Raw genomic sequence first — 14,132 nt, forward strand, 5'->3', positions numbered from 1 at the left:
GTGAGCAAAATTATGTCATCTGCATATTACTCAAGATGTTATTTTTTCCTCCAGTCTTAATACTGCATTCTTTATAATGTCAGTTCCTCAGATTATTTACTCAATATATAGAGTAAGTATGGTGAAAGGATACGACTCTGAGGAATACCTTTCTTGCTTTTAAAACATTCAGTATATCCCTATTCTGTTTGAGTAACTGCTTCTTTGTCTAGCTAGAGGTTCCAAATGAGCACAATTAAGTGTTCTAGAATTCTCATTCTTCTCAGTATTATCCATAATTTGTTGCATTCCACAGTCAGATGCCTTTACATAGTCAATAAAACACAGGTAAAAGTCTTTCTAGTGTTCTCTGCTTTCAGCTATGATCCATCTAACAACAGATGTTGTCCTTATTAGGTGTCATCAAGTCGACTGAGCTTGTGAACAGCAGTTTTAAGCTTGGTCCTGTCCTGCACCATCCTCATGATCTCATCCTCATGCTGAAGCCCTTTGTGGTAATTATTGTATGAATCCATCTCACTGAGGGTCTTCCTCTCTTTCAATGAGCTTTCCCAACATGCTTTCTTTTCCCAAGGCAAATGCCCCTCCTGACAACATGCTCAAAGTATGTAAGATGAAGTTTCACCAGCCTTGCTTCTAAGGAGCATTCTTCTTGTACTTCCTCCAAGACAGACAATTTGTTCTTTTGGAAGTCCATGGGATGTTCAATACTCTTCTCTAATGCCACAACTCAAAGGCATCAATTCTTCTTGTCATTTTATTCATTGTTCAACTTTTAGTTACAAAAGAAGCAGCTTATACTACCATGGCTTCCATCAGGCACACCTTACTCTTTAACATCGTTGCTCTTTAGCACTTTAGAGAAGTCTTTGACCATAGACTTCCCAAATGCAACACATATATCTTTAATACATTTCTTAACTGCTGTTAGTATGGCTGTAGATTGTGGATTCAAGTAAAATAGATGACAAGTTCAGTCTTTTCTCCATCGATCACAGCATATTGTTCCAATGGTGAGGATTTTTGTTTTCTTTTTTAAATTTTTGTTTTCTTGATGTTAAGATGTAACCCATAGTGAAGGCTGTATAGTCTTTGATCTCCTTCAGCAAGTGCTTCAAGTGTTCTTCACTTTTCTGCAAGCAAGGTTGTATTGTCTGCATGACACACATGGTTGTTGATGAGGCATTCTCCAATCCTTGGTGCCACATTCTTCTTTATAGAATCCAGCTTCTTGAATTATTTGCTCACCATACAGATTTTATAGGTATGTTGTTGTTGTGTACCGTTGAGTCAGAATGTATTCATAGGTGACCCTCCAGTGGGTTTTCAGAGGCACTAAATAGTATGAGAGGGGATTGCCTATCTTTCTCCCATTGAGCAACTGGTGGATTTGAACTGTAATCCTTTAGGTTGACAGTGCAACTCCTTACTACAAAGGCACTGCCCTCAATTGTAAAAGTATAGAGAAAGGAATCCTGACACACATCTTTTCTTACTTAAAACCATGCAGTTGTTCTGTTCCAAAATCTGCTTCTTGGTCTATGCATAAATTTCTCATGAATAAAAGTGTCTGGGATTACCATTCTTCTCTCGTTAGCCATCGTATGAGTGACACAGTAAAATTCCTTGACATAATAAAAAAACAACTAAATGTCTTTCTGATGTGTCATAAAGACAAAATGAACAAAAAGAGAAAATACCTATTCAAGCCAAAAGACAGAACACAGTTACCAAATGTTTAGACAAAAAAGCATATAAAAGGGAGAATAAAATCTTATTATTGGTGTTTGTAAAGAAATATATTATTTTGCTTTGAGAAAGGTATCATTTTTCTTAACTTTGTGTAAGCATTGACTAAGCGAGAATGCCTAGCTCTTCACTGCTAGACTAGATCATTCCACATGTGTTTGTCTGTATGTGTGGATGAAATATAGCACGATATATTTTAAACAAAAGTAGAAAAAATAGTACCTTTGTTATCTAAACTCTAACTTATGTTTGAATTTCCAAATCTAATCATTAATGGTTTGATGTGAATTTTGGTCTGTTAATGAATTGGGTTTTAGTAAATATGTTTATATTTTCAGAGGTAAAAAACATTATTTGTCAATTTCCTAGGTAAAAAGGAGTATAGTGTCAGAAAACACAATATTATATGACCAGTCTAATGAAAGTATGTTATTATATGCCATCGAGTCTCTTGTGACTCATAGCAACCTGATGTACAACAGCTCTGAACCCTGCTCTATCCTGAGCCACTCTGTCTGACACACTTACCCCATTACCCCATCAGATGAGATGATGGGGGTAAGATCAGGGTTTTTTTTTCTCCTGTGCTGTCTCTCCACTTTTCCAAGTGTAATGTCCTTCTCCAAGGACTGGTTCCTCTAGGCAGTATGCACATAGTATGTTAGACAGAGCTTCAAAATACTTGCCTCCAAGGAGCAGCCTGATTTCACCCTTTCCAGGACATACCTCTCTGTTCTCTTGGCAGTCCAGGATATATTCAATATTCTTCTCCAGCACCACAGCTCAAAGGCATAGATTTTTCTTCTGTTTTCCTTATTCATTGTTCAGCTCTCTGATGCGTATCAAGTAATTGCAATGACCATGGCTTTGATAGCATATACTTAATTTTACAAGCAGCTTATAATTAAGATCATCATTAAAAATTAATACTTATTAATAGTTTTCCAAGTTGTTTCCAAGAAGTCTGGAGGACAAGTACTTAGCTAACTGACTGGAGGAGATCCGTATTTATTTACATTGCAAAAAAAGGTGATCCGACAGTGTGGAAATTATTGAACACTAGCATCACTTCCTAAACAACATGCCTCTGGAAACTCTATGAACTTTGATAAATGTCGATAGTTGTAGAAAGGCTTCAGGCCTTTTGCTCAGAGGGTCACTATTAGTTGTGCTCAACTCAGCAGCAATCAACAACAACATTAATATCACATGTAAGCAAGACCTTGCTGAAAATTATCCAAAAATTACTGGAACAGTACAATAGAGAACTGCAAGATGTGCAGGCTGGGTTTAGAAGAGGTCATGGTACTAGGGACATTATAGCCAATGCTAGATGGATCTCGGCTAAAAGCAGAGAGTACTAGAGGAATATCTGTGTTTTATTGACTATGCAAAGGTATTTGACTGTGTGGATCACAAAAAACTGTGGCTAACTCTGAGTAGAATGGGAATCCCAGAAGAGTTGATTGCGCTCAGGCAAAAGTTATTACTTGGACCAGGAAGCAATTCTCAGAACTGAGCAGGGGAACACTGCATGGTTCAAAACTTTAAAAAGATGTACACTATGGATGCATCTTATCTCCAAACCTTTTCAATCTATATGCCGAACAGATCATCTGGGAAGCTAGGCTCTATGAGGAAGAATGTGGCATATCAGGATTTGAGGAAGACTTATCAACAACCTGCACTATGCAGGTGACAAAACCTTGCTTGTTGAAAGGAGGACTTAAGGCATTTGCAGAAGGTCAAGGACTGTAGCCTTCAATATAGATTGAAGCTAAACATCAGGAAAACAAAGATTCTCACCACTGGGCCAATTAGCAGCTTCATGATAGATGGTGAAGAGATATAGATTGTTAATAGTTTCAGCTTGCTTGGTTCCATAATCAACAGTGTTAGTATCAGCAACCAGGAAATCAAAAGACAAAGTCCTTTGGGAAAATGTGCTGACAGGGACATCTCCAGGGTACTGAAGAGCAATGATGTCACTCTAGAGACTAACCATGCCTGATCCAAACCATGGTATTTGCATTTACTTGCTATGCATCAGAGAGCTGGGCAGTGACTACAGATGATAGAAGAATTGATGCCTTTGAGTTGTGGTGCTGGAGAAAGAGTATTGTACATACCATGGACTGTTAAGAGAACAAACAGGTTCATCCAGGAAAGGGTGAAACCAGGCTGTTCCTTGGAGGCAAGGATTTTGAAGCTCCATCTAACATACTTTGGGCATGTTGCCAGGAGGGACAAATCCTTGGAGAGGGACATCATGCTTGGAAGGATAGGGGTACAGTGGGAGAGAGGAAGACCCTGAATGAGATGGATTGACTCAGGGACTGTAGTAATGGGAATAGATGTGTTGGAGACAGTGAAACTGGCTCTAGATAGAGCAGAGTTCAGAGCTCTTGTCACTATGAGTTGCAAGTGACTCAACAGCACATACAACAACAATAAATAGTTTTGCTGTTAAGCCAAAGACCACTCCTCTCTGGTGGTTCAAATCCACCAGCAGCTCTGAGATAGAAGATGGGCAATCTGCTCCTACCCAATATGCAGTCCCAGAAACCCAATGGAGTGTTCACTATCAGTTAAGTCCCAACTCCATGGCAATTAGTGAAGCATGTGAAGGCACTGGCCTTTTGCTATGAAAAAAAAATGTATGTCCTGCCAATTCAGAACCAACTCAAAGCTAACCCTCCAGTGGGTTTTCAGAGGCTAAAAATTGTGAAAGAGATTACCCATTTTCTCTCTTAGAGAAGCTGATGGATTTGAACCACCAGCATTTGGGGTTTCTGTGCAAATTCTTCCCACTCGACCACCAGAGCTCCCATGTCTACATATCTCGATCACACAAACCAAAGGCAAAAATAAAAACCAGCTGAAAATCAGAATCCATGTATAAATAGTTCCTATTAAAAATAAAAATTCCAAGTGAATTAGTTGTTTGAAACATAGGCAACAGTTTCTTATTTGGCCAGTAGGACAAATTATGGTTCACTTCATAATTTAAACCATAATGTAAATTAATATTGTTATGTGCTTTCGAGTCACTTGCAACTCATAGGGATTCTATGTACAACAACTCTGAACCCTGCCCTATCCTGAGCCAACCTCATTGTTTCCTAACATACCTACCACTATTACCCCAGTCACTGAATCAATCCATCTTATCCAGGGTCTTCCTCTCTTGTGCTTTCCCTCCATCCTTCCAAGCATGATATCTCTCTCCAAGGAGTGGTCTCTTCTTGCAACATGTCCAAAGTTTGTAAAACTGAGCCTTAAAAATCCTGGCTTCCAATGAGCAGCCTGGTTTCACCCTCTCCAAGATGAACCTGTTTGTTCTCTTAGCAATCCATGGTATATCTAATACTCTTCTTCAGTACCACAAGTCAAAGACATAAATTTTTCTATCATCCTTAGTCATTGTCCAGCTCTCTAATGTATAGCAAGTCATTGTGAAGACTATGGTCTGGATCAGGCACACCTTGGTCTCTAGGCTGATGTAATTGCTCTTCAGTCCCTGACAGCAGATTTTCCCAATGGACTTTGTTTTTTGAGTTCCTGATTGTTGGTACCAAGAATACTAATTGTGGAACCAACCAAGCTGAAGCTGTTAACAATCTCAATCTCTTTACTGTCTATCATAATGCTGCCAATTGGCCCAGTGGTGAGAATCTTTATTTTCTTGATGTTGAGATACAATCCATATTGAAAGCTGCAGTCCTTGACTTTCTGCAGCAAATGCCTCAGGTCCTTCTCAGTTTTAGCAGGCAAGGTTATGTCATCTGCATAATTCAGTTTGTTGATAAGTCTTCCTCCAGTCTTGATGCCACATTCCTCTTCATAGAGCCCAGACGTCCAGAGGAGCTGTTCCACATACAGATTGAAAAGGTATGGAGATAGGACACATCCTGGGTGTACACCCTTCGTAGTTTTGAACCATGCAGTGTTTCCTTACTCTGTTCTAACAACTGCCTCCTGGTGCAAGTGTAAGTTTCGCATGAGTACAATCAAGTGTTATGGATTCCCATCCTTCTCAGAGTTAAGCCACAGTTTGTTGTGATCCACACAAATGCCTTTGCATAGTCAATGAAACACAGACATTTCTCTGGTACTTTCTACTTTCAGCCAAGACCTTTCTAACATTAGCTATAATATTCCTAGTGCCACACATTCTTCTAAGCCCAGCCTGCACGTGTGGCAGTTCATTGTTGACGTGCTGTTCCAGTTGTTCTGGCATAATTTTCAGCAGGATCTTGCTTGCATGTGCTATAATGATACTGTTCTAAAATCTCTATACTCTTGTCAGGTCACCCTATTTTTGGAATGGGAACAAATACAGAGATTGTACTCCAGATTTCTTGGCACAATTTGGTGAGCACATCCAGGGCAGCATCTGTTTGTTGAAATATGTCAATTGCTATGCCATCAATTTCTGGGCCCTTGTTTTTGCCAATTCCTTCAGAGCAGCTTGAACTTTCACCTTCATCACCACAAGATCTTGATCATACATTGTTTCATGAAATTCTGTGTCAGCCAATTCTTTTATGTACAGTGACTCTGTATACTCCTATCTTCTTTTAATGCTTTCTGGATCAGTTAATACTAGAACTACAAATAATAAGGGTTGGATTTTATTAGACAGTTTGTCTTGGTGAGAGTCAGGTGTTGACTGGTCATTTTTTTTCGTTCACAGTCGGGTGTGAGCTGATTGGATTTGCTGGATTAGGCTAACAATGAGATGTAGGCTGGAAGTGTCTTGGTTTCGAGTCAACCAGGACCTGGTGGGTGGGCCTTGTATTTACAATGTGATTGGGCTCCCCATTAAGTCTTGGGCCTGGTGTTGTGTTTGGGATTAACATTTTTCTCAGTGATACAGCACTGTTCTATCAATTTGCTTTACTGAAGTAACTTAGGGTTGCAGAGATGCTGGACACTGTGCCATTGGTGTGTCAAATGCCATAATATTTACCCATCATGGACAGGGTTTGGTGGAGCTCCTAGATTGATTCAGGTTTGGAAGCAGGACTGGCATTCATTTCCTAAACCACCATGCCTCTGGAAAGTCTATGAACATAGAGAAACGATGCTAGTTATAGAACAGGATTCAGGTCTTTTGTTCATAGGTTAACTATGAGTCGTGTTCCACTCGAGGGAACTTCAACAACAAAAACACACTTAAGAAAGACTAATCACCAATTCAGAAGGTCATTTCTTTTGTTTCCCATGGGAACTGAGTTTTAGCAGCAGGCCAGGGAACACTATTCCCTAGGGGCTAGGAATATTAAAGTCTTAAGTCCTTGAATACAGGGTGAGAGTTTGGGTCTTAGGTGAGTTGGTCAGGGCCAGCTGTATTTATAGCCCCAAAGCTGCGTGACTAAGCAGGTTGTTGATAACAATCTCAGGTTTTAATCCATCCAATTATTAGCTAGAGCTTCTAGCTAGTTTTCAAACTCCACAGGCGTCCCCCACATAACATCATCACCACCAGTGTTCTTTGCTTCAACTGTTGGATTATGGTACTGTTATTCTCTAATTCTTTACCGGCTCCACTGCATTGTATCCATTTCTCTTGATTTTAGTAGCCTAGTAGACATTATAGTTGAGTAGGTGAGCCAGGAGAGATAAAAACTTATATTCCATTATATTAGCAAACACAATATGTTATTATACATTAAAAAAAAGAAAAGGTAGATGCCAGATTTTAGAAGTCCAGTCTGGCCACATACATCTGTGGGCTCTGAGAAGCTGTATCTCAAATATGTAAACCGAGTGCATTCCCTCCACCCATAGGCTGATCTGGGCATAGATTTTTCAGAGACTCTCCTCCTGACACAAGCAATATTTTACCATCTCCTTTTTCTTTTTTCATTGTTGCACCATTCCCTTTTAAAAATAAAATTAAATTTGAGGATATGTAAAAATGTGTGGCAGGGATGTCTGCATTTTGGACCGGAGAGAACCAGCATCAGCCAGAGGCAGAGTAAGACACATGCTCATGTATTCAGTGCTCATGTTCACTGTCCCTCCTGCAGTGTTCTCTGCTTCTTAGCTAGGTTGATAATTCACTGTGACAATGGCCACACAGAACTCACAGACTGTACGCACAATCAGAGTTTATTAAGGCGGTAATAGGTTACAATTCAGGATCAGAAAGACTCAGGGTACAGTTTTTCAGTTAAAACAGTTTCTTGATCGTGCCCACAGGTAAACTTCCCCCAGGTAAACTGTTGGCCACTGGCCTGGGCTCTATCCTGCTTTTATAACATGTATGTAATGGTACTGATGAGTGCACTGCTCTATCTGTAACCTTCGTGCACCAAAGTGCTCGACTCTCTTGTCCCATGAGTGCACCCCTTTCAGTTAACAGGCTCCTGGCCAAAGGTCTTCAGGTTTCTTGCATTCGAGGCCTGCTGCCTGTTTTCTGGCTCTGCTACCTCTGCTACTACTGTTTCCCCACACTGTCTTGTGCCATATCTGATGACTTAGCTCTTGCTCTTCCTGTCCTGGTCTAGGAAGATATCTTCCCAATGCCCTCAGGACCCCAGGGTGTGTGCCGTTCCCAGCTTTGGAGTGCAGTCCCCACTTTCTACAACTGAAATGGCTCATTTTAAGCTTATCAAGATAGCAAAACTGACCAATCTCTTCCTCAGGAGTTCATATGTGGTCTCACTCCTAGAAGTGTATCACATACCTTACTTGCATTATTAGCAAACTGTCCAGTCCCCTTGGTGGGCCACAAGTACCTCATTTGCATAGTCTCAGTCAATGACTGAGTGGGAGTTAAAAGACCATAGCTAGAAGATTCATACAAAAGTGACTGAATGCACAGCAGAATGACTATTGTGTTACAACAAACTGTAATAACGTTTTGTTGTTGTTGATTGCCTTCAAGTCAAGCATGACTCATAGCAACCCTATGAACAAAAAGCCTGAAGCCTCTCTACAACTATTGACATTTATCAAAGTTCATAGAGTTTCCAGAGGCATGTTATTTAGGAAGTGGATGCATTTGATGGGTTATTCTACCCTTAGCAGTTTTTTCTTCAAATATGCATGGAAAAAATGTTAAGCAAATTTAAAATTGAAATATTTAAATGTTATAAATCAATGGGAAACATGTGTTCCTTTAGTTATTATGAAATATACAGTAAAACTTCCCAAATACACCATGTAAGATGAACACATCTGTAATATGTGAAAGGACTGGAACTCCATCTTTCTTTATCCTGAGAGATTTAGTGAGCTTACGTTTCAATATTTAACAGATTAGAACATGGGATCTTCTTTTACATATCTACTAAGTTAAAAATCTCATTATTAAATAGTTAGGTTTTCAAGTCACTCGGTTTCTTTGATATCTCAAGGGAGTCAGCAGTCATTGATCGAACCCCTGCTCCAAGATTGGAGCGTCGTAAGGAGAGTTCCAAGGCAGAAATCTGACGTAACTCTTTGCGACACAGCTTTACAGGGGTGACTCCATGAAGTGGTCTCACATTTCCCATCGGCTCAGTTTGAGGTGGTAGGTGACTGTGGGATTTTATAAACAAATTCACATCCATTTCTGTTTTCTCTTCATTGCTTAGCAAATGTCCACTAGTTGGTGCTACAGAGCTATAAATTGGAGGCAATTCAGCTCCCTCTTCCCAAAGCTTCTGAGGATGTATCTTTAAATGGTTTGTTGAATTGTCTATTTCTCTTTCTCTTTCACTTAATTTCATATTTTCTGATCCAGATGCCCATTTTAATTCTAAAGGCATGCCTATCTCTTCTGGGTTCAGAACTCCATCTCCAGCATCATGTTCTAAAAATAACCAATAAAAAAAATTAGCAATTACTTCCTCAAAATGAAGTGTTTCAATCATATTTTTCTAATATAACTTCATTATTGTCATTCAAGATTCATTATTGTCACTCAAGATAAATTGTATTTTCAGTATTTCTTTTAACTAAATCATCAGTATAAATATCAATTAATTTCACTTACAGGCATTTTGCTGTGATTAGATTGGAACTTTAATTTATGGACAAAGTTGAAAAAACATTTTCCAGGGATTTGGGAAGCTCCGGTGGTGCATAGTTTTATAGGGGTTTGCTGCTGCTGACCTGAAAGCCACCCCTCTCTGGCAGTTCAAAGCACCAGTGGATCTGAGAGAGAAAGATGGTGACTGAATTTTAATCTAAGGCTATGTTCCATATCAGGTGATAGTTCAGATGTTCAATATGGAGAAGTTTGTGATCTTTTTAGTATTTGTATTAAGTCTGTGCATCTGTGTGTGCATGCATGTGTGTGTGTGTGTGTGTGTGTGTGTGTGTGTGTGTGTGTGCATGTGTAAAGGCACCAATTTATAAGCTTACATCACTGAAAAGAGAATTGGGAAAGTGCATTTTAGTGATACTGGGAGAAAACTCCTATGAGTTCCTAACATAAAAGTCATCATAGAGTATTAAATAGACTATAAAGAAATGTGGTCTTCGATTACTGCTGAAGAGCTGTTGTGCTCATCAGGAAGACAATCTGACAGTAAAAGTTTCTTCCTGTCTAGAACAAAGAAAAGGAAAGAAAAGCCAGTATATACCAAAACAATAAGCCCAAAGGACTAACAGACCAAGAGAACTTCACTGTGAGAACAGAACTAGATGATGGTACCCAGTTACCACTGCTGATTACTCTAAAAGAGATCACGCTAGGAGGTCCTGGATAGAGCAGAGGGAACATGGAACTATAAAAAAAGTCCAGGCTTACTGGTCTGACAGAGATTGCTGGAACCCTGCTGGAACTCCATGGCCCTAAGCCACCCTTGAACCTAGAACCAAATTACTCTTTGGCTCAACTTTAACCAAACAATAGACAGACTTGTAAGAGTGTGGTGTTTATCATTTAAAATGACTTTCCTAGCTACTGAATTTGTCTTTGACACGTGGATGGGTGGGAATATGCGAATAGGGCTTGTCAACTATCCACAAGGGGATTGACTAGTCTCACCAAACCACAAGGGGATTGAATTGCCATTAAATTGAATGGATCCAGCATCAGAGAGAACTTCTCACCACCAGCAAAGGAGAAGTAGGTATGCAGTTGATGCCCTTCAGAACCAGACATTCTTGTACCAGCTAGACTTAGCAACAGCCATGGCTGAAGCAGAGAACGAGAGAGCCAACATGAGCTGGGGCTGGCCTTGGGTGGACGTAAGCAAGGAGGGGAAGCCAATACTGGCAGGACTAAGAACTTTGTAATGCTGGCCTAGAGTAGCAAGGCTCAAGGTCTGCAAGCACATTTTAGAAGCCACCTGACTGTATTATGCTGCTTACTGGGATTATAACCTTTTCCCTTCCTGGTGTGATTCTGTGTGGTCTGTGAGTTATCACATTGGATTTTGGACTCAGTAAAGCAGGAAGATTGGTGCTCATGTGATTAAAAAGAGGTATGTGAGTGTGAGGGACATGCCTGATTTTCTGGGAATTGGTTTTGTGTTGCTGATGCTGTTGACTGGGACAATTTCCCTTTGTGGAGTTGGTAAAAGGTCTGATAGGGCCATTCCCACAAGGCCTTTGTTCTTTTTACAAAGAGTAACAATAACACTCTAGCTCTTTGCACCTTTTATTGTAATACTTTACTTTGTCTTCCTGTGAAGCCCTTTAAAATCTCTGTTCAGTGCCTTTATTTATTTCTTCCCTTTGCTTTGGCTTCTTGGTACTCTAATGCAATATTCAGAGTCTGGTCTGACATCCATTTTCGTCTTTTCTTCCTCCTCTGTCTTTGAAAAGATCTTTTGCTTTCATCATGGATAATGTTCTTGATATCCCCACACAGCTCAACAGCTCATCTGGCTCAAGGCCTCAACCATGTTCCTGAAATAGTTCTGAAAGTCAAGTGGGATAGACTCAAGGTCAAACTTTGGTTCCTGAGGGTGTGATTTATTATTTTTTTTTTTAGCAAAGAGCTGGAGTCAAAAGGGCTAAACTTGCTTGGCATTTCTTAAGCTCAAGGAATTGAAGAACAAATTCAAGCCTTGAGTTGCAATAATAGAAGCAGCTTTGGGCAGCATGTTAAATGATCCAGGAAGCATTAAAAGAAGATGGAAAGAGTATACAAAGTCACTGTACCAAAAGGAATTGGCAGACACAGAAGAATTTCATAAAACAACATATGAGCAAGAGCCTATGGTGATGAAGGAAAGAGTTCAAGCTGCTCTGAAGGAATTGGCAAAAATAAGGCCCCAGGAATTGACAGCATACCAACTGATATATTTCAACAAATAGATGCTGCCCTAGATGTGCTCACAAGGTTGTGTGAAGAAATCTGGAGGACTACCACCTGACCAACTGACTGGAAGAGATCCATATTTGTTCTCATTCAAAAGAAAAAATGACCTGACAGTGTGTGGAAATTATAGAATATCATTAATATCACATGCAAGCAAGATTATGTTGAAAATTAGAAAAAAAAAATCTGGAACCACACATCAGCAGAGAACTGCCAGACATGCAGGCTGGGCTTAGAAGGGGTCATGGTATTAGGGATACTGTAGCTAATGTTAGATGGCTCTTGGCTGAAAGCAGAGAGTACCAGAAGAACGTCTGTGCTTCATTGACTATGCAAAGGCATTTGACTGTGTGGATCACAACAAACTGTGGCTTAACTCTGAGAAGAATGGGAATCTCAGAACATTTGATTGTGTTTATGTGAAATCTATACTTGGACCAGGAGGCAGCTGTCAAAATGGAGCAAGGAAACACAGCATGGTTCAAAATTGGTAAGGGTGTACACCTGGAATGTGTCCTCGCTCCATTTTCTTTCAATCTATATGCTGAACAGATCATCCATGAGGTTAGACACCTGCCCACACTCATTCCTCAGATTGGCAAAGGCATGATTCCTGGCACACACTCTGAGGCCAGGAGAAACTCTGCCACAGATTGGGTACCCACTCCTCAACATACACCTCCAGGATAGACGTCTTGTCTCCATCCACAAAGACAAGAGCACTGCAAATGTCCAGGAGGCAACAAATAACACCAAACCAGCCTGAAAAAACCTCAGGCAAAAATGGAACAAAAAAACTGACTAAAATACAGAACAAGAAAATCTTTCATGGGAAGAAAGGCTATTTGAGCTTCCTGATAAAGAATTAAAGAGACCATTACTCAAAGTCTCTTCTGTAGATTAAGAAAAACACAGAAAACAGAATTCAAAACACTATGAAAGACCGAAAGTTGGTGTTATGTTCTGTCCAGTCCAGTATAATACATAGCAACCCTTTATACAATAGCAATGAACCCTGCCCTATCTTGAGGCAATCTCACCATCACACATGACCTCATTACCCCAGTTACAGTGCCAATCCAAGGTCTTCCTCTCCTGCACTGTCCTTCCACACTTCCAAGCATGATGTCCTTCTCCAAGGACTGGTCCCTTGTAGAAACACATCCAAAGTGTGTGGGACAGAGTTTCAAAGTCCTTGCCCCTAAGGGGCAACCTGGTTCCACCTTCTCTAGGACAGACCTGTTTGTTCTCCTGGCAGTCTATGTTCAAGACTCTCCTTCAGCACCACTGCTCAAAGGCATCAATTCTTCTGTCATCCTTAGTCATTGTCCAGCTCTCAGATGCATACAAGCAACTGAGTCTCTAGAATGAAATAACTGCTCTTTAGCATTCTGGAGAGGTCCCCGACAACAGTTTTTCCTAAAGCAACTCATCTTTTAATTGCCTAACTGCTGGTGCCAAGAGTGATGATTGTGGATCATGATGTTGCTAACTGGCCCAGTGGTGAGAAGCTTTGTTTTCTTAATGGTGAGAGGCAATCCATATTGAAGGCTGCAGTCCTTGACCTCCTAGAGCAAATGATTCAAGTCCTTCTCAGTTTTGGTAAGCATAATTTTATCATCTGCATAATGCACATTGTTGATGAATCTTCCTCCAAACCTTATGCCACATTCTTCTTCATAAAGTCCAGCTTCCTGGATGACCTGTTCTGCATATAGATTGAAAGGGTGTGGAGAAAGGATAAATCCCGATGCACTCCGTTCCTGATTTTGAACAATACGGTGTTCCCTCCTCTGTTTGTACAACAACTTCCTGGTCTCAGTACAGACCAGGATTTGAACACAATCAAATCTTCTGGGATTCTCCTTCTCAATCTTAGCCACAACTTGTTGTGATGAAATACCAAATAGATAAAATAAATGGAAAGTGAGAAGCAATACCAAACCACCAAAGTGAAATTCTGAATACTGAGACCAAGATTGAAGAAACAGATTAACATACTGGAAGGAAAAAGAACAAAACTAAAGAAATTGAATACAGAACTGTTGATCTGAAAGGCAACTTCTCAATACTCATCCATTAGAGAAAGAATCAGAAAAAAGAAGGAAACAAAAAA

General features: G+C 40.1%; 1 protein-coding gene across 3 annotated transcripts in view; it reads right to left on the reverse strand.

The window, feature by feature from the left end:
* Positions 1-9,077: 9,077 nt before the first annotated feature.
* The window catches only part of KIF27 (kinesin family member 27), a 147,193-nt gene continuing 142,138 nt past the window's right edge, over positions 9,078-14,132 (reverse strand). For all 3 annotated transcript variants that reach the window (XM_006901953.1, XM_006901954.1, XM_006901952.1), the window contains one exon: positions 9,078-9,553. In XM_006901953.1, coding sequence (XP_006902015.1) covers positions 9,078-9,553 — 476 coding nt within the window. The remainder of the gene's footprint in view (positions 9,554-14,132) is intronic.

The sequence above is a fragment of the Elephantulus edwardii genome, unplaced genomic scaffold (assembly GCF_000299155.1).
Source record: "Elephantulus edwardii isolate Elephantulus edwardi_28Jun2011 unplaced genomic scaffold, EleEdw1.0 scaffold00353, whole genome shotgun sequence".
Lineage (NCBI taxonomy): Eukaryota > Metazoa > Chordata > Mammalia > Macroscelidea > Macroscelididae > Elephantulus > Elephantulus edwardii.